The 24,149-nt window shown below is 41.1% G+C and overlaps 1 protein-coding gene across 2 annotated transcripts; it reads left to right on the top strand.

Moving 5' to 3' along the window:
• Positions 1–2,398: 2,398 nt before the first annotated feature.
• On the top strand, positions 2,399–7,629 carry LOC111966159 (polymeric immunoglobulin receptor). Of its 2 annotated transcripts, XM_023990578.3 has the most exons (9): positions 2,399–2,604; positions 3,109–3,435; positions 4,151–4,450; positions 5,025–5,096; positions 5,354–5,497; positions 5,591–5,652; positions 5,795–5,875; positions 6,068–6,148; positions 6,293–7,629. In XM_023990578.3, exons 1-9 carry the CDS (start codon positions 2,427–2,429, stop codon positions 6,413–6,415), a joined length of 1,368 nt encoding a protein of 455 aa, XP_023846346.1. In that variant the 5' UTR covers positions 2,399–2,426; the 3' UTR covers positions 6,416–7,629. The 2 variants fall into 2 exon arrangements, with proteins under 2 accessions (XP_023846346.1, XP_023846355.1); XM_023990587.3 differs by lacking the exon at positions 5,025–5,096.
• The last annotated feature ends 16,520 nt before the right edge of the window (positions 7,630–24,149 follow it).

Raw genomic sequence — 24,149 nt, 5'->3', positions numbered from 1 at the left:
TAAGATAATGTTTGTATACATGTGTTTGTCTTTAAGACTGTTATTGATTAAATCATGTCAAATTCATTGGGGAAATGAATGTCTCAAGAAAGATTGCATCTCAATCATTGTGCTACTTGTGTGCTAATGGACGTCGCATCTGTATTATGTGTGTATTACGTGTCTCATTGTATTTCTCCTCTTCTTCCCTCTTTAGGATGATGATCCCTATGCAACGTATGCTGCGGTTCACACAGAAACATCAACCAAGAGGAGACAACAACACTCCATAGTGCACCAGTAAGAGAAGTGCAGTGTGTGTGTGTGTGTTAGGATAAATACACTGAGTGTACAAAATTAAGAACAGATTCAATTTGTCGGGGCATGGACTTTACAAGGTGTCGAAAGCATTCCACAGAAAAGAGGGCCTGTGTTGACTCCAATGCTTCCCATAGTTGTGTCAAGTTGGATGTCCTTTGGGTGGTGGACCATTCTTGATACACACAGGAAACTGTTGAGCGTGAAAAACCCACCAGCGTTGCAGTTCTTGACACACTCAAACCGATGCGCCTGGCACCTACTACCATACCTCGTTCAAAGTCACTTAAATATTTTGTCTTGCCCATTCACCCTCTGAATGGCACACATTGACAATCCATGTCTCAAGGCTTAAAAATCCTTCTTTAACCTGTCTCCTCCCCTTCATCTACACTAATTGATGTGGATTTAACAAGCAACATCAATAAGGGTAGCTTTCACCTGGTCAGTCTATGCCATGGAAAGAGCACTCAGTGTATATATAGTGTAAATTAGCGTGAATCCACATCCCTAGATGCTGCAGTGCCTGTGTCTCTGAATGTATCTTGTGTTTCTTATTGTCACTTTATATAGGATGATCAATTAGTGATATACTCCACCATTGTCCACATGAAAGGAAAAGGGAAGGCAGCAGTGAGTCTGGAGAACAGTGGAGAATTTGTGTTTATATAACCTTTATTTAACTAGGCAAGTCAATTAAGAACAAATTCTTATTTACAATGACGGCCAGAGTATGCCAGCATTAAGATGGGCAGATCCTCCTAGAGCCATTATACAGTAGGCCACACAGTATGTGTGGTTATTGTTACCATGTATTACTTAACTGTAAATATGTTTCCCTCTTCACATTAAAATCTGGATCTTACAACGCATTTAAAATACCATATGATAGAATTCAAATTTGATGCAAATTACATTATGTATTTTGTCTTTCACTTTTCTTCTATAATACCATAAATGAAATGCATTCTGTAAATATGTATGATATATTACTTTTCTAAATGAAATTAATATCATTACTTTTATTAACAGTGTAAAGAATAGGGAAATCTAAGGCAATAAGGCAATAAAGTTTGAACAAAAAGTACGCTCTTCTCTTCATTATGGTAAGTTGTGTTGTTTTATGTACGTACATTGGCAATGTTTAGAATCATAGTTCTGCTAAATTCATGCTTAGTCTCTAATGGTGGTATGTGGGGTTATATTGCAATGTGTAACGTCTGCTTCCAACTCACACTCTCAAACACATAGATCCCCTGAACGCAGCTCACTTTCCAGCTCACACTCTCAAACACATAGATCCCCTGAACGCAGATCACTCTCCAGATCCCAATCACCTGAATTCTGATCACCTGTTCACACACCTGTATGTCATTTACACACACTATTTAGTTCAGTTCTTTGCACCCCATCATTGTGAGGTATTGTTTGTTTTGATACACACTTCTATTTGGAGCGCTGGTTTTTCCCGTATTAGTCCTCCTGTGTATTGTAGTTTTTGGCCATCCTCACTAATGACACCTTTTTGCCTATTCCCTGCCTGTACTTTTGCCTATCAGATTTCCTGTCGTCAACCTCTTGCCTGATCTCCCGGACTATGTTATTAGCCTTTTCCCTGCCTGTACTGTTACCTTTTGGAGTCCCCGTGTATGACTTCTGCCTGTCCCCGGAACCTGCTTCCAGCCTCCCCCAGTGGTCATTTGCTAATAAACAACTGCTGCGCCCTGCGCTTGAAACCAGCACTCTGTCTCCCATCGTATTGATTACACAATGACGATAGAAATTCTCCCCAACCAGTATGCCTTTGTTGATTTTGGGGAATTATGCAATACCTGCCTAATTTTTCTAATATACTGTATGTAGGGTCTATATTTGTTATCTAAAGATGCTGAGCAGTTTTCCATTTATGAAATGACAGATTGGCGGATTGATGGTCATTTTGTCATGGATAAGATTATCATGGTCAAAAGAACTATGATTCCATTCAAAAACTGACATCATTTTGAGAAGAGCTGACTATAAGGARAGGAGAATGACTAGTTAGAGAAAAAGGAGAAGCAGAGAGGTATGTAACTGGATGTGGGCTGAGAGTCAGGACATACCATTCACACACTCTACTTTTACTTCCAATGTCACACATGTACACATATTGTCAGTCTACACTCACAGGGAAGAGGAGCGCCAAACTCAGTCCTTCTCTCAACACACACACACAGTCTGTCTTTCAACATCAGGAGACAGTCATCATCATGTGGATCTCTGTGTTTCTGATCAGCTCAATCCTTCACATTACTGCAGGAAATGAAGGTGAGTCCTACTGTCCTAACCTGTATGTGGTTATGGAGGTGAGTCCTACTGTCCTAACCTGTATGTGGTTATGGAGGTGAGTCCTACTGTCCTAACCTGTATGTGGTTATGGAGGTCATGGAGAACTCACTGTTACTGACAAAAAAAGAGTGTGTGGAAAAAATACTAATGCGTTCAGTATACAAAGTGTACACAATCACATTGTTGCTTGTTGCTCTTAGAGATTGATTATCAACAGTCATCCTTCTGCAGTTATTTTTCTGGTTCATAAACAATGTTTATGGCATATCTTTTTACTTGTGGTCAAATAAACCACTGATTCACTTTGGATAAAAGTGTCTGCTAAATGGCATGTATGGATTCTGTTGCAGATCTCTCAAATAATTGTTCATCGTTTCAGACTTAATTTTAGAAAGCACTGCCCATAATGGATTGTACTGTGTACATGCAGAATTGTAATAATACTCATAGTAATAAGAATTATGTTGCTCTGTGTTTCAACAGGCTGTACTCTGTCAGGCACTAACCATCTACTGCAGGAGATCAATGCATTCACAGGCCAGTCTGTTCTCCTGCCCTGCTCCTGTACTGTACGTCAGTTTGATACTCCCAGACTCACATGGACTAAATTAACTCTAAGTCAGGAGCCTGTGATATTAACCCAGAGTGATCTCTACATAGACAGAGTGAAGCTGTTTAATAGAAAATGTCCTGGGAACCTCTCTGTCCTCCTCTCACACCTCACTCAGGATGATCAGGGAGATTACAGATGTACAATCGAGGATAGAGAAAACTGGGACATAGCGAGGGAYATCAGACTCTATGTTAAAGGTAAAATATTCATCTCAGGCTTAGACAGCTGTATATAGAAAGTATAACAGTATAAGGCAAACATCTGTACAAAACAATTCATGGTTTGGTCCATCAAATATATAAGCTATTTCAGATTACTATATGGCATTGATAATACTGAAGGCTAGCAGTAATACTGTTAGTAATGGGTAGTATTACGTGTTCATGTTAGCAGTTGTAGAGAGCTACCATCATCTAAAATTGATCAAGTAGGTTTCCCTCAACAAACTGCTCTGTTTTGTTGTGGAAAATTACATAATTAKTCATGCTATCCCGTGTTTTACTGCTTAAAGAATAGTMTCTTGTTATATGCTAGTGTTTTTTCTAACCTGATACAAACTTGTCTTGGTGTGACTTAGTCRTAAGACTGGTCTTACAGCTAAGAGACAATTGGTAGCCACCACATCATGTGAAATCCTGTGGGTTTACTATCTACAGAAAGTCACATGTATGGRACCTTGCAGAAAGGAGTACAMTATAGTGTTTGTTGTTGTGAATGCAGTTAGACGTTTGAGCCCTCTGGCTATCAACCTTGTGCTATCTTAAGTTTACACAGACAACGAATKACCTTTTACACACTATCTGCTGACTGCCATGTATACAGAAAGGGYAGAAGTATGGTAGAAGTTGTAGAGAACTACCATCATCTAAAAWGTATAAAGTAAGTACMACACATTTMTACGTGTTTCAACAGGCTGCAGTTTGTCAGACTCTAACCRACTGGAGATAGTTCGATCCCCGGGCCAGTCTGTGCTCCTGCCCTGCTCCTGCAATGAACTCCAGGCTAAACCTCATGGACTGACATGGACTAAACTCCCCGCTATACCATTAACCAAGAGTGATCTCTACAGAGACAGAGTGGCGATGTTTAATACTGAGAGCTCTCCAGGGAACCTCTCTGTCCTTCTCTCATTCATCACTAAGGAGGATCAGGGGTGGTACAGGTGTACAATCAACAACCAAGACACTAGAGACATACATATCACTGTTAAAGGTAAGAGATCTGATAATGATCCATTTTATCAGAGAGCTTTCTCCATAAATAACTTGTCATAAGAACAGAATGGCCAAGAATGCGTACAGAGCAGCAGTTTGTAGAGTACCTGACAATTGAGTAGAATGTAGCAGCATGGTATGGTTATTATCACTAGTAGTAACTGTTAATACGTGAGTGTTGTCTGCACACTGAAAAACAAGCACTGCATTCACCATTTAAGTTGACTTTTTCATGCTCATATAAGAGGTGCATAACAAAATAAGTCTGGAAGGGGATAAAGATGGGTATTCAAAACTCCTTGAACTCACATTCATAGCACATTCTCATTCATAATAACATAACACATATTCAACATCAATGTCAACACTGTTGAAGGCCTACCAACCGATATAGTGCAATTGAGTGAGTGGAATCGCTCTCTTTAAACACAACAAACACAGCCAAGATATATTAAAAAAGGAAACTAATTTGGGGCTCATGTTATCTTTAGTTGCATAGTATTGGCAGAGCCCTTTCTAACATGTGCCTCTGTTTGAGCTGACACTAGGCTAATGGTCCTCTCCCCTGTTAGAGACAGATGGAAAAAAACACCATCACCAAAGACCAGAGACTACAAAAGCACTACCAACAACTGCTTCTAATGGTCCGTTTATGCCCAATGAATATCATGAAATTATACTCAGAATATTTAAAGGAAATTATTCAAATGTCTCAAAATTACACACATCTGCGACTGGTTTCTATCAAATTGTCAGTACATTTTCTGTCTGACAGGTTCGAATAGATGACATTTGAACAAAAAACTACATCAGCATACAAGCTGACCACAGTATTCTGTTTTGCACTGAGCAAAGCTCTCTGTTATACTGKAGACTGACTAAACATGTCCATATCCTGTAGGAACAGACACAGTGAGGACTTCAGGAGAAGCTCCATCTGCATCCTCTCTGCAAAACAATACAATCCAATACGTCTTAATGGCTGTCCTACCAGTCATACTGATCATCGCTGGAATGGCTTTGTACATATACAAGAGAAACAAAAGTATGTATCCACAATTGCAACCACTAAAAAAAGCAATGTGGAATGTGGGATTGGTTCATTTTGTGTATTAAACTCGTTTTTTTTTTATCCCAGGAAAGAACACCACAGGRGATAATAGTAGTGGGAGCAAAACAGGAGGAGAGAATAATGATGAGGTTAATGAATCATTTAGAAGCTCTATCACAGTGAGAGTGATGGGAAATGAAGATGGAAAGAATACATCCCACTTATCATTGTGTTGTTATATGGTTAAGGGTTCAAAGTTACTGTATGTGTGCCTTATTTTCTGTCTCCTAGGATGATTCTACTGCAATGTATTCCACAGTTGCGGACAGAAACACTGGTTTAGGCAACAACACAACAGCACTCGGTGCACCAGTAAGAGAACGTTTGTGTTTGTGTGTGTGTTTGTTTGTTTGTTTGTTTTTTTAAGACTGTTCCTCGATTAAATCATGTCAAATTCAGTGGGAAAATGAAGGTCTCAAGAAAGATTACATCTCAATCCCTGTGCTATTTGTGTGCTGATGAATGTTGCAACTTCATTATACAGTATGTATCTTCCCTCTCTAGGATGATCCCAATGCAATGCATGCTACGGTTCAGCACAGAAACGCCAACCAAGAGGATACAACTACACCACTCAGTGCTCCAGTAAGAGAACGTTTAGTGTGTGTGTGTGGTAGTATAAGCGTTATATATAGTGTAAAATAGTGTGAATCTGTGCATCCCCAGATGTTAGCAGCATTGCCTGTGTCTTTGAATGTATCTTGTGTTTCTTATTGTCCCTTTATATAGGATGATCMCTCAGTGATATACTGCACCATCGTCCACATGACAGGAAAAGGGAAAGCAGCAGTGAGTCTGGAGAGCAGTGGAGAAATAGAGTACGCCAGTATCAAGACAGGCAGATCCTCCTAGAGCCACTATACAAGGCTCACAAGGCTCACAGCCGTATARTACAGAGAGATCTCATACAGTATTGTGCCCAGTATCATGAGGCTTTATCTGGCACACTTAACTGTAAATATATTTCACTCTCCAATAACACATGTTTAGTGGTTAGCTGGGCACAGGAAATCAGGGGCGGGGTTACCTAAGCTAACATATAGAATTGTTTTAAGATGGTCATACTATGTATCGTTTAGCTACTTGATATTCATTTTTTTTTTGTGAAGCAGAGACATGCAAAGTGCCTTAAATGGCTCGTGATTTACCTAGTTCCCTTTTTATATTGCTGTTTTATATTGCTTGTTTTGTAATAGAGACAGATGACTTTAGCAATTTTTTTGAAAAAGGGACATGTGATTTGATGTGTATAGAAACATCTTTCGCAATCACTATTGCAAGAGGWTTCATTGGTGGCTATTCAAACTGATATATCACCCATTTTAACATATGAATCTTATATTTCTGCCAAATAGCTGGTACACCTTGAAGAATTCATAATTCTTGAAGTTGACAACAAAAATGTAAAATGTTTGTATTTTTAAGCCTACGTTTTTTACAGCCAACTTTCTTTGTAAAAACAACCTATTGTCGAAACCAGTCAGTTAGCTACTTCCTCTTTGGTCTAACGGACAAATCACAAATTGTTGTATTCCTGAACAAGAAAAGCACTCTAGCAATGTCATCAACTGAAGCATACCCTTTTAAAGTGCACAACTAACAGGGAATGCCATGTTAAAGTGTGTATGTTTCTGTACAGACAGTATCGCCATTTGACAAAGTCAGATTTTCCAATGACTTACTTCAGCACACTCCCACAGACCACAAACAGATGGCCATCTACAGCATCTTTTGCAATATACAAATATACAGATATTTCAGGGTTTTTTAAATTGCTAAAAACCTGTTTTTGCTTTGTCATTATGGGATATTGTGTGTAGATTGATGAGGGGAAGAATTATTTAATCAATTTTAGAATAAGGCTGTAACGTAACAAAATGTGGAAAAAGTCAAGGGGTCTGAATACTTTCCGAATGCACTGATCAGATCTGTTTTTGATATGTCCTCATTCTCAGCACTAACATGTATGTGCCTTTTCCTTTTAAAGATGATAATATTAACATGCTGATGTAGTAGACGCTTTTATCCAAAGTGACTAACACGAAGTAAAGATATTTAGTAGCCTATATGTAGCCCATGTTTTTGCCTGTCTCTTAAACATTGTGTGGAATCTTTATTATTGGGTTATTATCCATAGCTACTAAGTTGTCTCATGTTAYGGAGTACAAGAAATACAACAGGAAATGGCAAGATGGAACGCTAAATCCAACAGGGGATTATTGGTGAAGACCCACCAGAACAGACACAAGTCAAACACATTGAGGTGATTTGACCAATAAAATGAAAAGGAGAGGGTAGAACATTGAGAAGAGATTAGGATTAAACATATGGAGAAGAAGGGGGTTTGGTGGTAATAATGTGTTCCAGGCATTTGTTCTTGCTGAGCGTGGTGTGTGCTCCCACCTGCTGGAGATACATAGGTCTCCAATGCCATGCAGTAGGTACGCCAGTCCTTGCCCATGGCCAAGAAACCTACAGAGCAGAGCAATTATAGTAAAGTATTGCACTTCTAACCAATAAAGAACATTATTGCAAAGTTTGAGACAATTCTGTTTCAAGACATTTTTAAGATCTGTAGTGTTTTGAGGGAAACGTTTTGAGGGAAAGGTTTTGAGGGAAACGTTTACATACAGTAGTATGATTTGACATGTTTTCTTATCAAATCAAATTGTATTTGTCACATGCGCCGAATCCACAGGTGTAGACCTTACAGTGAAATGCTTACTTACAAGCCCTTATCCAACAATGCAGTTTCAAGAAAAAAAGTAAGAGATAGCATAACAAATAATTAGACAACATAGTAAATAGCAATAGCGGGGCTATATACAGGGGATTCCGGTACACAGTCAATGTGCCAATGTGCACGGGCACTGGTGTCGAGGTAATTATGTACATGTAGGTAGAGGTATTAAAGTGGCTATGCATAGATCATAACAGAGAGTAGCAGCAGCGTGGGGGGTGGAAAAGGGGGGGGGGGTAGTCTATAACTAGGGTGGCTGGAGTCTTTGATAATTTTTAGGGACTTCCTCTGACACTGCCTGGTATGAAGGTCCTGGATGGCAGGAAGCTTGGCCCCGGTGATGTACTGGGCCGGTCGCACTACCCTCTGTAGTGCCTTGCGGTCGGAGGCCGAGCAGTTGCCATACCAGGCAGTGATGCAGCCCGTCAGGATGCTCTCGATGGTGCAGCTGTAAATCCTTTTGAGGATCTGAGGACCCATGCCAAATCAATTCAGTCTCCCGAGGGGGAATATGTTTTGTCGTGCCCTCTTCACGACTGTCTTGCTGTGCTTGGACCATGTTAGTTTGTTGGTGATGTGGACGCCAAGGAACTTGAAGCTCTTAACCTGCTCCACTACAGCCCGTCGATGAGAATGGGGGCGTGCTCGGTCTTAGTTTTCCGGTAGTCCACAATCAACTCATTTGTCTTGATCATGTTGAGGGAGAGGTTGTTGTCCTTGCACCACACGGTCAGGTCTCTGACCTCCTCCCTATAGGCTCTCTCATTGTTGTCGGTGATCAAGACTACCACTGTTGTGTCATCAGCAAACTTAATCATGGTGTTGGAGTCATGCCTGACCATGCAGTCATGAGTGAACAGGGAGTACAGGGGGGGACTGAGCATGCACCCCTGAGGGGCCCCCATGTTGAAGATCAGCGTGGCGGATGTGTTGTTATCTACCCTTMCCACTTGGATGCGGCCCGTCAGGAAGTCCAGGATCMAGTTGCAGAGGGAGGTATTTAGTCCCAGGGTCCTTAGCTTAGTGATTAGCTTTGAGGGCACTATGGTGTTGAACGCTGAGCTGTAGTCAATGAATAGCATTCCCACATAGCCATTCCTTTTGTCCAGGTGGGAGAGGGCAGTGTGTAGTGCAATAGAGATTGCATCATATGTGGATCTGTTGGTGCGGTATGCAAATTTAAGTGAGTCTAGGGTTTCTGGGATAATGGTGTTGATGTTGCCTTTCAAAGCATTTCATGGCTACAGACGTGAGTGCTACAGATCGGTAGTCATTTAGGCAGGTTACCTTCGTGTTCTTGGGCACAGGGACTATGGTGGTCTGCTTGAAACATGTTTGTATAACAGACTCAGACAGGGAGAGGTTGAACATGTCAGTGAAGACACTTGCCAGTTGGTCAGCGCATGCTCGGAGTACAAGTCCTGGGAATCCGTCTGGCCCACCGGCCTTGTGAATGTTGACCTGTTTAAAGGTCTTACTCACATCGGCTGCGCAGAGCCTGATCACACAGTCGTCCGGAACAGCTGATGATCTCATGCATGTTTCAGTGTTACTTGCCTCGAAGCGAGCATAGAAGTTATTTAGCTCGTCTGGTAGGCTCGTGTCACTGGGCAGCTCTCGGCTGTGCTTCCCTTTGTAGTCTGTAATAGTCTGCAAGGCCTGCCACATCTGACGAGCGTCGGAGCCGGTGTAGTACGATTCGACCTTAGTCSTGTATGGACGCTTTGCCCGTTTGRTGGTTCGTCGGAGGGCATAGCGGGATTTCTTATAAGCTTCCGGGTTACAGTCCCGCTCCTTGAAAGCGGCAGCTCTACCCTTTTGCTCAGTGCGAATGTTGCCTGTAATCCATGGCTTCTGGTTTTGGAATGTATGTACAGTCACTGTGGGGACGATGTCCTCGATGCACTTGTTGATAAAGCCAGTGACTGATGTRGTGTACTCCTCAAAGCCATCGGAAGAATCCCGAAACATATTCCAGTCTGTGCTAGCAAAACAGTCCTGTAGTTTAGCGTCTGCTTCATCTGACCACTTTTTTATAGACTGAGTCACTGGTGCTTCCTGCTTTAATTTCTGCTTGTAATCAGGAATCAGGAGGATAGAGTTATGGTCAGATTTGCCAAATGGAGGGCGAGGGAGAGCCTTGTACACTTCTCTGTGTGTGGAGTAAAAATGGTCTAGATTTTTTCCCCTCTGGTTGCACATTTAACATTCTGATTGAAATTAGGTTAAACTGATTTAAGTTTCCCTGCATTAAAGTCACCGGCCGCTAGGAGCGCCACTTCTGGATGAGCGTTTTCATGTTTGCTTATGGCGGAATACAGCTCATTGAGTGTGGTTTTAATGCCAGCTTCTGACTGTGGTGGTTTGTAGACAGCATCGGAAAATACAGATGAAAACTCTCTAGGTAGATAGTGTGGTCTACAGCTTATCATGAGATACTCTTCCTCAGGCGAGCAAAACTTTGAGACTTCCTTAGATATCGTGCACCAGCTGTTGTTTACATAAATGCATAGGCCCCCACCCCGTGTCTTACCAGATGCTGCTGTTCTGTCCTGTCGAAAGAGTGCTTAACCCGCCAGCTGTATGTTCTTAATGTCGTCGTTCAGCCACGACTCGGTGAAACATAAGATATTATAGTTTTTAATGTCCCATTGGAAGGATATACAGTGGGGAGAACAAGTATTTGATACACTGCTGATTTTGCAGGTTTTCCTACTTACAAAGCATGTAGAGGTCTGTAATTTTTATCATAGGTACACTTCAACTGTGAGAGACGGAATCTAAAACAAAAATCCAGAAAATCACATTGTATGAATTTTAAGTAATTCATTTGCATTTTATTGCATGACATAAGTATTTGATCACCTACCAACCAGTAAGAAATCCGGCTCTCACAGACCTGTTAGTTTTTCTTTAAGAAGCCCTCCTGTTCTCCACTCATTACCTGTATTAACTGCACCTGTTTGAACTCGTTACCTGTATAAAAGACACCTGTCCACACACTCAATCAAACAGACTCCAACCTCTCCACAATGGCCAAGACCAGAGAGCTGTGTAAGGACATCAGGGATAAAATTGTAGACCTGCACAAGGCTGGGATGGGCTACAGGACAATAGGCAAGCAGCTTGGTGAGAAGGCAACAACTGTTGGCGCAATTATTCGAAAATGGAAGAAGTTCAAGATGGCGGTCAATCTCCCTCGGTCTGGGGCTCCATGCAAGATCTCACCTCGTGGGGCATCAATGATCATGAGGAAGGTGAGGGATCAGCCCAGAACTACACGGCAGGACCTGGACAATGATCTGAAGAGAGCTGGGACGACAGTCTCAAAGAAAACCATTTGTAACACACTACGCCGTCATGGATTAAAGTCCTGCAGCGCACGCAAGGTCCCCCTGCTCAAGCCAGCGCATGTCCAGGCCCGTCTGAAGTTTGCCAATGACCATCTGGATGATCCAGAGGAKGAATGGGAGAAGGTCATGTGGTCTGATGAGAAAGAAATAGAGCTTTTTGGTCTAAACTCCACTCGCCGTGTTTGGAGGAAGAAGAAGAACGAGTACAACCCCAAGAACACCATCCCAACTGTGAAGCATGGAGGTGGAAACATCATTCTTTGCGGATGCTTTTCCGCAAAGGGGACAGGACGACTGCACCGTATTGAGGGGAGGATGGATGGGGCCATGTATTGCCAGATCTTGGCCAACAACCTCCTTCCCTCAGTAAGAGCATTGAAGATGGGTCGTGGCTAGGTCTTCCAGCATGACAACGACCCGAAACACACAGCCAGGGCAACTAAGGAGTGGCTCCGTAAGAAGCATCTCAAGGTCCTGGAGTGGCCTAGCCAGTCTCCAGACCTGAACCCAATAGAAAATCTTTGGAGGGAGCTGAAAGTCCTATTGCCCAGCGACAGCCCCGACGAAACCTGAAGGATCTGGAGAAGGTCTGTATGGAGGAGTGGGCCAAAATCCCTGCTGCAGTGTGTGCAAACCTGGTCAAGAACTACAGGAAATGTATGATCTCTGTAATTGCAAACAAAGGTTTCTGTACCAAATATTAAGTTCTGCTTTTCTGATGTATCAAATACTTATGTCATGCAATAAAATGCAAATTAATTACTTAAAATTCATACAATGTGATTTTCTGGATTTAGATAGGTACACTTCACAGTTGAAGTGTACCTATGATAAAAATTACAGACCTCTACATGCTTTGTAAGTAGGAAAACCTGCAAAATCGGCAGTGTTTCAAATACTTGTTCTCCCCACTGTACCTGCTTTCAGTTCGTCCTATTTATTTTCCAGCGATTGAATTTTAGCTAGCAGAACGGAAGGCAAGGGCAGATTAGCCGCTCTTCGCCTGATCCTCGCAAGGCATCCTGATTGTCACGCCCTGACCTTAGAGGGCCTTTTTATGTCTCTATTTTGGTTTGGTCAGGGTGTGATTTGGGTGGGCATTCTATGTTCTTTATTTCTGGCCGAGTGTGGTTCCCAATCAGAGGAAGCTGTCTATCGTTGTCTCTGATTGGGGATCATACTTAGGCAGCCCTTTCCCTCCTTCTGTGTGGGATCTTGTCTTTGTTTGTGTGCAGGTAGTTTGCACAACGAAGCTGTTCGGTCGTTGTATTCTTTATTGCTTTGTCTTTTCTAAAGTTTCACTTCGTTAATAAATTATGTGGAACTCAAAGTACGCTGCGCCTTGGTCTCATCCTTCATCCGACGACACCCGTGACACTGATCTCTTTCCGCGAAACCTGCGTTTCCTTTTCCAGCGAATCACGGGGATCGGGGCCTGGTCGGGTGTCTGTAGTATATCCCTCGCGTCCGACTCATTGAAGAACTCCTCATCCAATTTGAGGTGAGTAATCCCAGTTCTGATGTCCAGAAGCTCTTTTCGGTCATAAGAGACGTTAGCAGCAACATTATGTACAAAACAAGTTATGAACAACGTGAAAAGACAAACAAAATAGCATGGTTGGTTAAGAGCCGATAAGACGGCAGCCCTACCCTTCGGCGCCATCTTCCTCAACACATAGCAATCAATAATATAGATTAATATGGTCAAAATAGGCTCTAGGTAAGTGAAATATTTGTATTAAAAATACATACCAAGTTGTTTCAGAACTTTGGTTGGTGCATTTAACTGAGGCTTGGCTGGTAGAGGAGGAAACTAGAGGGAGAAGAAGTCACATTAGTTTTTATTGAGGCTTGCATTATTTWACTTTATTCCCTTTTACTTTATTTGAAAACAATTTATCAGATTGAAGCTTTATATAGGTTTGTTTGTTAGGGTCAGTGTCCATAATGAGACAGGTTTAGGTAGGAAGAGATGGGATACTAACGATAACACCCAGTATCCCAGGCACCTCCATCTGAGAGAACAGACACTGCTGCATAGCCCTCGTGAGTCCTGGCCACACGGTTCTCCCCACTGTCTGACAACTGGGACACACAGAGACAGGGAGACAGATAGAGAGACAGACAGCGAGAGAGAGAGACAGAGAGAGAGAGAGAGACAGAGAGAGAGAGAGAGACAGAGAGCGATAGATAGAGAGACCCCCCCCCCCAATATGGATGTGAAGTTTTTCTTGATTCGTCAGGGATCCTTGTATTTTTGTGTTTTGTATTTGACAATACATTTAGCCTATCCGTGCTTCCCCTCAACACTAATTCTAATGTTAACTGCCTTTTTCAAATTACCCCCCCACACTTTTTCTTCACTCCAAAAACACTCATCTGCTCAGACCCGTATGCTTGCACTCCAATCCCAAGTGTCTGCATTTTTGTTTGCCACTTGGCCTTAAATTGTACCAATTTGTTTTTCTCGGTCGCCCATGCCATTTCAATATTTCAATTATTAATCCTTCGATTTTTATATTGTGTCAATGATGGCGGATTGATTGACTTCCACGTTTTTAGTATACATTTTTTCAAGATCAGTGATGAGAAGAGAATCGTCCAGACCATTGGGTATCTCACTACACCACCATATGCCATATCTTGAAATATGCAGATTAAAAGTAAGTTTACATTGTAATACTTCTGACAGCAAACTTTATAGCTCTGCCCACAGCTTCYGGACTTTATAGCATTCCCAGAAAGCATGGATTATTGAGTCATTATGAGTTTTGTATAATTTGTCAAATTTTGTCTCTTGTATAATACATTCGTTTATACTGGATTAAGTACATTTTGTTAACTGTAATTGTGTTTGTTATGCTCCAACTTTCCCTCCATMTTGTGCCAACATCACTTATTTGTAAATCTTGGTTTCAATAGTTTATTTTTTTTCTAAGAGATTGTCAGTTTGAAATGCTCTCTGCATGGTTTTGTATATCTTCCCTATCATATGAACATCCTTTCTGACTCAGATAAGATTCCCTCAAGGTTGTTCTGATGTCCAAAAGACTTCAAATCGGAATTCTGTGATATGTAACTTTTAAGTTGCATGTATTTGAAACTATCTACATTGGTCAGTCCAAAATTACTTTTTAATTCTGTTGTGGAAATACATGTATTTCCTGTTACCAAGTCATTTACGGTATAAATGCCTCCAGTTTTCCATGTGGAGCAATTTATTGATGAATTCTGAAAAGCTATCCAAGGACTGTTCCATAAGGTTGTGGTTTTAGGGAGTGATATTTTCTTCCATATTGTTATAGTAGTGTACTTAACTATGAAGTTGTTAATGTTCTTAGCTATATCTTTTGAAAATAGACACGTAAAAAGATTCTGGGGATGAGTGTGCGCATCTTCAATATGTCCCCATTGTTCCTCTTTAGTGCATTTAACTATATGTCGCAAGTAAAAGCCTTGGGTAGCGAGTTGATACAAWTCCAAGTCTAGAAGGTTAAAACCACCCTCAGACTTAAGAAGATGTAAAACTTTCCTTTTTATTCTATGAATTTTATTTGCCCATATAAAGTCTGTGATGACCGAGTATACTTTTTTAAAGAATGTCTTTGGTGAAGTAATTGGTATTACCAAACATAAACACGAAAACTTTGTCAGCCATGTCATTCTAAGAGGTTTATTTTAAATGTAAGATTTATGGGATGATTATTCCATTTAATTAGATCTGCTTTCATATTGTTGAGTAATGGAATAAAGTTATCTTTATWWAATTTGAACAAAAATATAAACGCAACATGTGAAGTGTTGGTCCCATGTTTCATGAGCTGAAACAAAAGATCTCCGAAATGTTCCATATGCACAAAGAGCTTATTTCTCTCAAATTGTGTGCACACATTTGTTTACATCCCTATTAGTGAGAATTTGTCAAGATAATCCATCCACCTGACAGGTCTGGCATGTCAAAAAGCTGATTTAAACAGCATGATCATTACACATGCTGTCTCTTATACACATCTAGATGTGTATAAGAGACAGCATTTGTTTACATCCCTATTAGTGAGAATTTTTCCTTTGTCAAGAGAATCCATCCACCTTACAGGTGTGGCATACAAAGAAGCTGATTAAACAGCATGATCATTACACATGCACCTTGTGCTGCGGACAATAAAAGGCCACTAAAATGTGTAGTTCTGTCACACAACACAATGCCACAGATGTCTCAAGTTTTGATGGAGTGTGCAATTGGCATGCTGACTGCAGGAATGTCCACCAGAGCTGTTGCCAGAAAATGTCATGTTATTTTCTCTACCATAAGCTGCATCCAACGTTGTTTAAAAGAATTTGGCAGTGCGTCCAACCGGCCTCATAACAGCAGACCATGTGTAACCACGCCAGCCCAGGACCTCTACATCCGGCTTCTTCACCTGCAAGACCAGCCACCCAGACATCTGATGAAACTGAGGAGTATTTCTGTCTGGTAAAAAGCACTTTTGTGGGTAAAAACCCATTCTGATTGGCTGGGTCTGGCTACCCAGTGGGTGGGCATATGCCCTACCAGGCCCACCCATGGCTGCGCCCCTGCCCAGTCATGTGAAATCTATAGATTAGGGCCTAATGAATTTATTTCAATTGACTGATTTCCTTATATGAACTGTAACTCAGTAAAATCTTTGAAATTGTTGCATGTTGAGTTTATATTTTTGTTCAGAATATATCACTTATTAAGACAAATATTTTTAGCAAAGGGGGCATTGCATTTTCAGCATGGTCAGGAATATCAGCAGATCACCTGCAAATAAGTTTAGTTTATATTCATGTTTACCAATACTGATACCTGTACATTTTGGGTCCTGTCTAATTCTTTCTGCAAGCGGTTCTATTGCCAGTGCAAACAGGAGGGGGGAGAGGGGACATCCCTGTCTTGTGCCTCTTTCTAATGCAATTTCATCAGATAATGTATTATTCGTATATATTTTTGCTTAGGAAACTTATACAATATTTTTATTAAATGTTTTATTTCAGCTGGAAAGTTGAAAGCTTCCAAAGTTTTGAATAGAAAAGGCCATTCAAGACAATCAAAAGCCTTTTCAGCATCARCAGCCTTATTGATCAATCTATATCTTGTTTTTTTGCGTATTGTATTAAACTGAAACATGTTATTGTATTTGTTTGTAAATGTCTATTTTTAATAAACCCTGTTTGACTGATATGTACATGTCTGGTAAGACTTTTGCCATTCTATTGCTTATAAGCTTTGATATTAATTTATTAAACACATGGGTTTATAATCAGCAGGGGACTCTCCAGATTTCCCTGGTTTTAATATAACTGAAATAACTGTTTGATAAATGGAACTAGGAGGTACTGAATTGAGTGACGTGTGTTGTCATTTGTACTTTGTCCCAAATTCTATGGGAAAGCCATCCATTCCTGATGCCTTTCTCCGTGCGAATGTTTTAACAGTATCTAATATTAATTATTGGGTGATCTCTGTTTTTAATGATTATGTTTTGTCTCCTGATAGTTGCTTCATTGATGTTGAGTCTAAGAAGGCTATAGGATCCGTCCAACGGCTGTTTAAATCTGATTTACATTTTCATAGAAACTTTTAAGATTGTCAATAATCGCATTGTTATTTCTAATTACCGCTTTTGTAACTTTTAAAATTATAACTGTCTCTGATTGAGAACCATACTTAGGTAGCCCTTTTTCCCACCTGTCTTGGTGGGAGGTTAACTTTGTTTGTGGCACATAGCCCTTTAGCTTCACGGTTGTTTTGGATTGTTTATTGTTTTTGTCGGCGTCATATAAATAAAGGAATATGTACGCTCACCACGCTGCGCTTTGGTCTACTTCTGTTAGCGGCCGTGACAGTTTTGCTGTCTATCTCGGTCTGTCTGCCTGACTGCCATATGGCTGAACCATTGTAATTGCTAGGCTAAGTCTAACTTATTGAAGCCCTTAGGTCAGTGGTGTCAAACCCATTCCATGTAGGGCTGCAGGTTTTTGTTTTTTCCTTTCAATTTAGCCTTAGACAACCAGGTGTGGATAGTTCCTTACTATTTAGTGATCTTAACACATCGATCAAGTACAAGGGAGTAGCAAAAACCCACAGCCACTCGGCCYTTGATGGAATGAGATTGACACCTGTGCCTTAGGTAATGGTTAATCATGATTTGTCTCTGTCTTTAAGGTTCATGAAACGTCAATGACCGGATGCATGGCCTCTACAGCAGTGCTTGGCCATCCACTCAGTTACCAGTACACCTATTATGCCACATTCCAGGGAAAGGAGAGAGCAGAACTACCCCTCCTTAAATCCATACTCATTGACAGTAGGTTTTGTGTTTTCCTTATTTTTTTTCATTTGTTTGATACTCTGATCTTCAATGTGTATTGATTCCTAGCTTTGTGCTAGCTATGCTGATGATCACTAATGTTTTTTCTCTGCATCAAGTCTCACTGAGACTGGATTCCCCAAGAGACATGCTAGTCAGATGCCCATGATAGCATGATCACTTACACTCCTAGAAAAAAAGGTGCTATCTAGAACCTAAAAGGGTTCATTGGCTGTCCCCATAGGAGAACACTTTGAAGAACCATTTTTGGTTCCAGATAGTCCTTTCCACAGAGGTTTCTACCTGGAACCAAAAAGGGTTCTCCTATGGGGACAGCTGAAGAACCCTTTTTCGGGTGCAAAATCTTTGTGTCCTGATTCAACAGACACCTCCCTTGGTGAGTCATGTAAAGTTTCTCTCTGGCTCATTCTACCTCTCGCTCACTCAAACATGTGCGCAGTTGCAGAGAAGAGATTTGCCAATTACACCCAATTCTAACAATGTTTGTTGCAGGAAAGAAATGAGACAGAACTTTTGAAAAATATAATATCTTATTGTCTCCTTATTGCCTCTACACATACTTATATTTTTGCATATACCTTTCTTTTTTTAAGACTGCCAAGCTGTCTTCAGTTGGGGGAACATCTGTCCGTGACAATGTCCTCAGRATTATGGAGCAGTGTGAATATTACAACATGTATTAGGATTAAGCAAAACTTTACCATTGAGATTAAATTGTCATTATCCAACTACTGTCTCATTTTGATATCCTCTTTCTTAAAATGTTTCAGATTGATGACCAATGAATTAATGTCCCACTTCAATTTGAAKGGACAGAGGAGCAAACATGCCTTTGCTACCACTTGTGTGTGCTCCATTGTCATTGGTAAGTAAATGTGAGCAGTTGAGACATTTGACATAGACAATGAGAGTTTTACTAGTTTTGACTGTAAAATATATTTTTACTGTTCTGTCATGTCCTGCATGCCCACATTATGCCAATCGTTAATTTATTTTCTTCTCTTTTTATGCTTACTGTAAGACATCTAAGCTACAACCGCCACAAACTTCTTCAAGTACTATGGAAATACTTTTAGCCAGCTGAGTCTACAAAGTTTATTTAGGAAGGTCCTTTTGTAGTTCTTTTAAAATCGCAACTTGACAAAGTTGTAATGTGCTGATTCTCTTCACTGCAGATCTGACCCATCACGCCAGTGTTTCCCAACCCTGGTTCTCGAGTACCCCCTACAGTACAATTTTTTATTGTAAGCCTTTACAGCCGTCACATTTTTTATTGTAAGCCTGGACAAGCACACCTGATTAAACTTGTCATCAAGCCTTCAATGAGTTGAACAAGGTGTGCTTGTCAAGGGCTAAAACTAAATGTGTATTGTTGGGGTATTCGAGGACCATAAAGGCCTGATTGGTGGAGTGCTGCAGAGATGGTTGTCCTTCTGGAAGGTCCTTCCATCTCCACAGAGGAACTCTAGAGCTCTGTCAGAGTGACCATCGGGTTCTTGGTCACCTTCCTGACCAAGGCCCTTCTCCCCCGATTGCTCAGTTTGGCCGGGCGGCCAGCTCTAGGAAGACTCTTGGTGGTTCCAAACTTCTTCCATTTAAGAATAATGGAGGCCACTGTGTTCTTGGGGACCTTCAATGATGCAGAAATGATTTTGTTTCCCTTGCCCAGATCTGTTCCTTGACACAATCCTGTCTCTGAGCTCAACGGACAATTCCTTCGACCTCATGGCCTGGTTGTGCTGTGACATGCACTGTCAACTGTGGGACCTTATATAGATACAGTTGAAGTCGGAAGTTTACATACACTTAGGTTGGAGTCATTTAAAACTTGTTTTTTCAGCCAACTCCACAATTTCTTGTTAACAACATATAGTTTGTTTGCAAGGTCGTTAGGACATTTAACTTTGTGCATGACACACAGTAATTTTTTCCAACCAATTGTTATGGACAGATTATCTTCACTTATATTCACTGTATCACAATTCCAGTGTTCAAGATATTTACATACACTAAGTTAACTGTGCCTTTAAACCGGTTGGAAAAATTCCAGAATTTTAAAATGGCTTTAAAGCTTCTTGATAGGCAATTGACTCAATAGGAGGTGTACCTGTGATGTATTCAAGGCTACCTTCAAAGCTCAGTGCTCTTGCTTGAACATTCATGGGAAAATTCAAAGAAATCAGCCAAGACCTCAGAAAAAATTGGAGACCTTCCACAAGTCTGGTTCATCCATGGGAGCAATTTCCAAATGCCTGAAGGTACCACGTTCATCTGTACAAACAATAGTACGCAAGTATAAACACCATGGGACCCAGCCGTCATATCGCTCAGGAAGGAGACCCGTTCTGTCTCCTAGAGATGAACGTACTTTGGTGCGAAAAGTGCAAATCAATCCCAGAACAATAGCAAAAGACCTTGTGAAGATGCTGGAGGAAACAGGTACAAAATTATCTATATCCACAGTAAAAYGAGTCCAGTATCGACATAACCTGAAAGGCCACTCAGCAAGGAAAAAGCCACTGGAGGAAAAAGGGGGATGCTTGCAAGCCAAAGAACACCATCCCAACCGGGAAGCACGTGGGTGGCAGCATCATGTTGTGGGGGTGCTTTGCTGCAGGAGGGACTGGTGCACTTCACAAAATAGATGGCATCATAAGGGAGAACATTTATGTGGTTATATTGAAGCAAAATCTCAAGACATCAGTGAGGAAGTTAAAGCTTGGTCGCWCATGGGTCTTCCAAATGGACAATAACCCCAARCATACTTCCAAAGTTGTGGCAAAATGGCTTAAAGACAACAAAGTCAAGGTATTGGAATGGCCATAACAAAGCCCTGACCTCAATCCCATAGAAAATTTGTGGGCAGAACTGAAAAAGCGTGTGCGAGCAAGGAGGCCGACAAACCTGACTCAGTTACACCAGCTCTGTGAGGAGGAATGGGCCAAAATTCAMCCAACCTATTGTGGGAAGCTTGTGGAAGGCAAACCGAAACGTTTGACCCAAGTTAAACAATTTAAAGGCAATGCTACCAAATACTAATTGAGTGTATGTAAACTTCTAACCCACTGGGAATGTGATGAAAGAAATAAAAGCTGAAATAAATCACTCGGCTTCAACTATGACAGATAAAATGAGAAAAACAAATCCAGAAAATCACATTGTAGGATTTCTTATGAATTTATTTGCAATTATGGTGGAAAATAATCATTTGGTCACCTACAAACAAGCAAGATTTCTGGCTCTCACAGACCTGTAACTTCTTCTTTAAGAGGCTCCTCTGTCCTCCACTCGTTACCTGTATTAATGGCACCTGTTTGAACTTGTTATCAGTATAATAGACACCTGTCCACAACCTCAAACAGTCACACTCCAAACTCCACTATGGCCAAGACCAAAGAGCTGTCAAAGGACACCAGAAACAAAATTGTAGACCTGCACCAGGCTGGGAAGACTGAATCTGCAATAGGTAAGCAGCTTGGTTTGAAGAAATCAACTGTGGAGCAATTATTAGGAAATGGAAGACATACAAGACCACTGATAATCTCCCTCGATCTGGGGCTCCACGCAAGATCTCACCCGTGGGGTCAAAATGATCACAAGAACGGTGAGCAAAAATCCCAGAACCACACGGGGGACCTAGTGAATGACCTGCAGAGAGTTGGGACCAAAGTAACAAAGCCTACCATCAGCAAGGGCATTGAAGATGAAACGTGGCTGGGTCTTTCAGCATGACAATGATCCCAAACACACCGCCCGGGCAACGAAGGAGTGGCTTCGTAAGAAGCATTCAAGGTCCTGGAGTGGCCTAGCCAGTCTCCAGATATAAACCCATAGAAAATCTTTGGAGGGAGTTGAAAGTCCGTGTTGCCCAGCAACAGCCCAAACATCATTGCTCTAGAGGAGATCTGCATGGAGGAATGGGCCAAAATACAAGCAACAGTGTGTGAAAACTTGTGAAGACTTACAGAAAACATTTGACCTCTGTCATTGCCAACAAAGGTATATAACAAAGTATTGAGATAAACTTTTGTATTGACCAAATACTTATTTCCACATAATTGCAAATAATCATTAAAAATCCTACAATGTGATTTTCTGGATTTGTTTTTTCATTTTGCTGTCATAGTGAAGTGTACTATGATGAAATACAGCCCTCTCATCTTTTTAAGGGAGAACTGCAAATTGTGGCTGACTAACTTTTTCCCCCTGATAATAAACATGCATACATATACATACAAGTACATGTACAGTTGAAGTCGGAAGTTACATACACCTTAGCCAAACATTAACTCAGTTCACAATTCCTGACATTAATCCTAGTAAAAGTTCCCTGTCTTAGGTCAGTTAGGGATCACCACTTTATTTTAAGAATGTGAAAGGTCAGAATAATATGAGAGAGAGTGATTTATTTCAGCTTTTATTTCTTTCATCACATTCCCAGTGGGTTAGAAGTTTACATACACTCAATTAGTATTTGGTAGCATTGCCTTTAAATTGTTTAACTTGGGTCAAACGTTTCGGTTTGCCTTCCACAAGCTTCCCACAATAGGTTGGGTGAATTTTGGCCCATTCCTCCTCACAGAGCTGGTGTAACTGAGTCAGGTTTGTCGGCCTCCTTGCTCGCACACGCTTTTTCAGTTCTGCCACAAATTTTCTATGGGATTGAGGTCAGGGCTTTGTTATGGCCATTCCAATACCTTGACTTTTGTTGTCTTTAAGCCATTTTGCCACAACTTTGGAAGTATGCTTGGGGTTATTGTCCATTTGGAAGACCCATGTGCGACCAAGCTTTAACTTCCTCACTGATGTCTTGAGATTTTGCTTCAATATATCCACATAAATGTTCTCCCTTATGATGCCATCTATTTTGTGAAGTGCACCAGTCCCTCCTGCAGCAAAGCACCCCACAACATGATGCTGCCACCACGTGCTTCCCGCGTTGGGATGGTGTTCTTTGGCTTGCAAGCATCCCCTTTTTCCTCCAGTGGCTTTTTCCTTGCTGAGTGGCCTTTCAGGTTATGTCGATACTGACTCATTTACTGTGGATATAGATAATTTTGTACCTGTTTCCTCCAGCATCTTCACAAGGTCTTTTGCTATTGTCTGGGATTGATTTGCACTTTTCGCACCAAAGTACGTTCATCTCTAGGAGACAAGAACGGGTCTCCTTCCTGAGCGATATTGACGGCTGGGTCATGGTGTTTATACTTGCGTACTATTGTTTGTACAGATGAACGTGGTACCTTCAGGCATTGGAAATTGCTCCCATGATTGAACCAGACTTGTGGAGGTCTCCAATTTTTTTTCTGAGGTCTTGGCTGATTTCTTTTGATTTTCCCATGATGTCAAGCAAAGAGGCACTGAGTTTGAAGGTAGGCCTTGAAATACATCACAGGTACACCTCCTATTGACGTCAATTAGCCTATCAGAAGCTTCTAAAGCCATTTTAATAATTTCTGGAATTTTCCAAGCGGTTTTTAAAGGCACAGTTAACTTAGTGTATGTAAATATCTGACACACTGGAATTGTGATACAGTGAATTATAAGTGAAATAATCTGTCCATAAACAATTGTTGGAAAATACTTGTGTGCATGCACAAAGTTAGATGTCCTAACCGACTGCAAAACTTATGTTTGTTAACAAGAAATTTGTGGAGTGGCTGAAAAAACAAGTTTTAATGACTCCAACCTAAGTGTATGTAAAACTTCCGACTTCAACTGTATCTATATAAGGTCCCACAGTTGACAGTGCATGTCACAGCACAACCAGGCCATGAGGTCGAAGGAATTGTCCGTTGACTCAGAACAGGTGTGTCAAGGAACAGATCTGGGCAAGGGAAACAAAATCATTTCTGCATCAATTGAAGGTCCCAAGAACACAGTGGCCTCCATTATTCTAAATGGAAGAAGTTTGGAACCACCAAGAGTCTTCCTAGAGCTGGCCGCACCGGCCAAACTGAGCAATCGGGGAGAAGGGCCTTGGTCAGGAAGTGACCAAGAACCGATGGTCACTCTGACAGAGCTCTAGATTCCTCTGTGGAGATGGAAGACCTTCCAGAAGGACAACCATCTCTGCAGCACCCACCAATCAGGCCTTTATGGTCCTCGATTACCTCCCAACTTAATACACATTTAGG

This window comes from Salvelinus sp. IW2-2015, linkage group LG1 (assembly GCF_002910315.2).
Source record: "Salvelinus sp. IW2-2015 linkage group LG1, ASM291031v2, whole genome shotgun sequence".
Lineage (NCBI taxonomy): Eukaryota > Metazoa > Chordata > Actinopteri > Salmoniformes > Salmonidae > Salvelinus > Salvelinus sp. IW2-2015.
The sequence above is the reverse complement of the archived record's forward strand: the minus strand, read 5'-3'. Positions and strand labels throughout refer to the sequence as shown.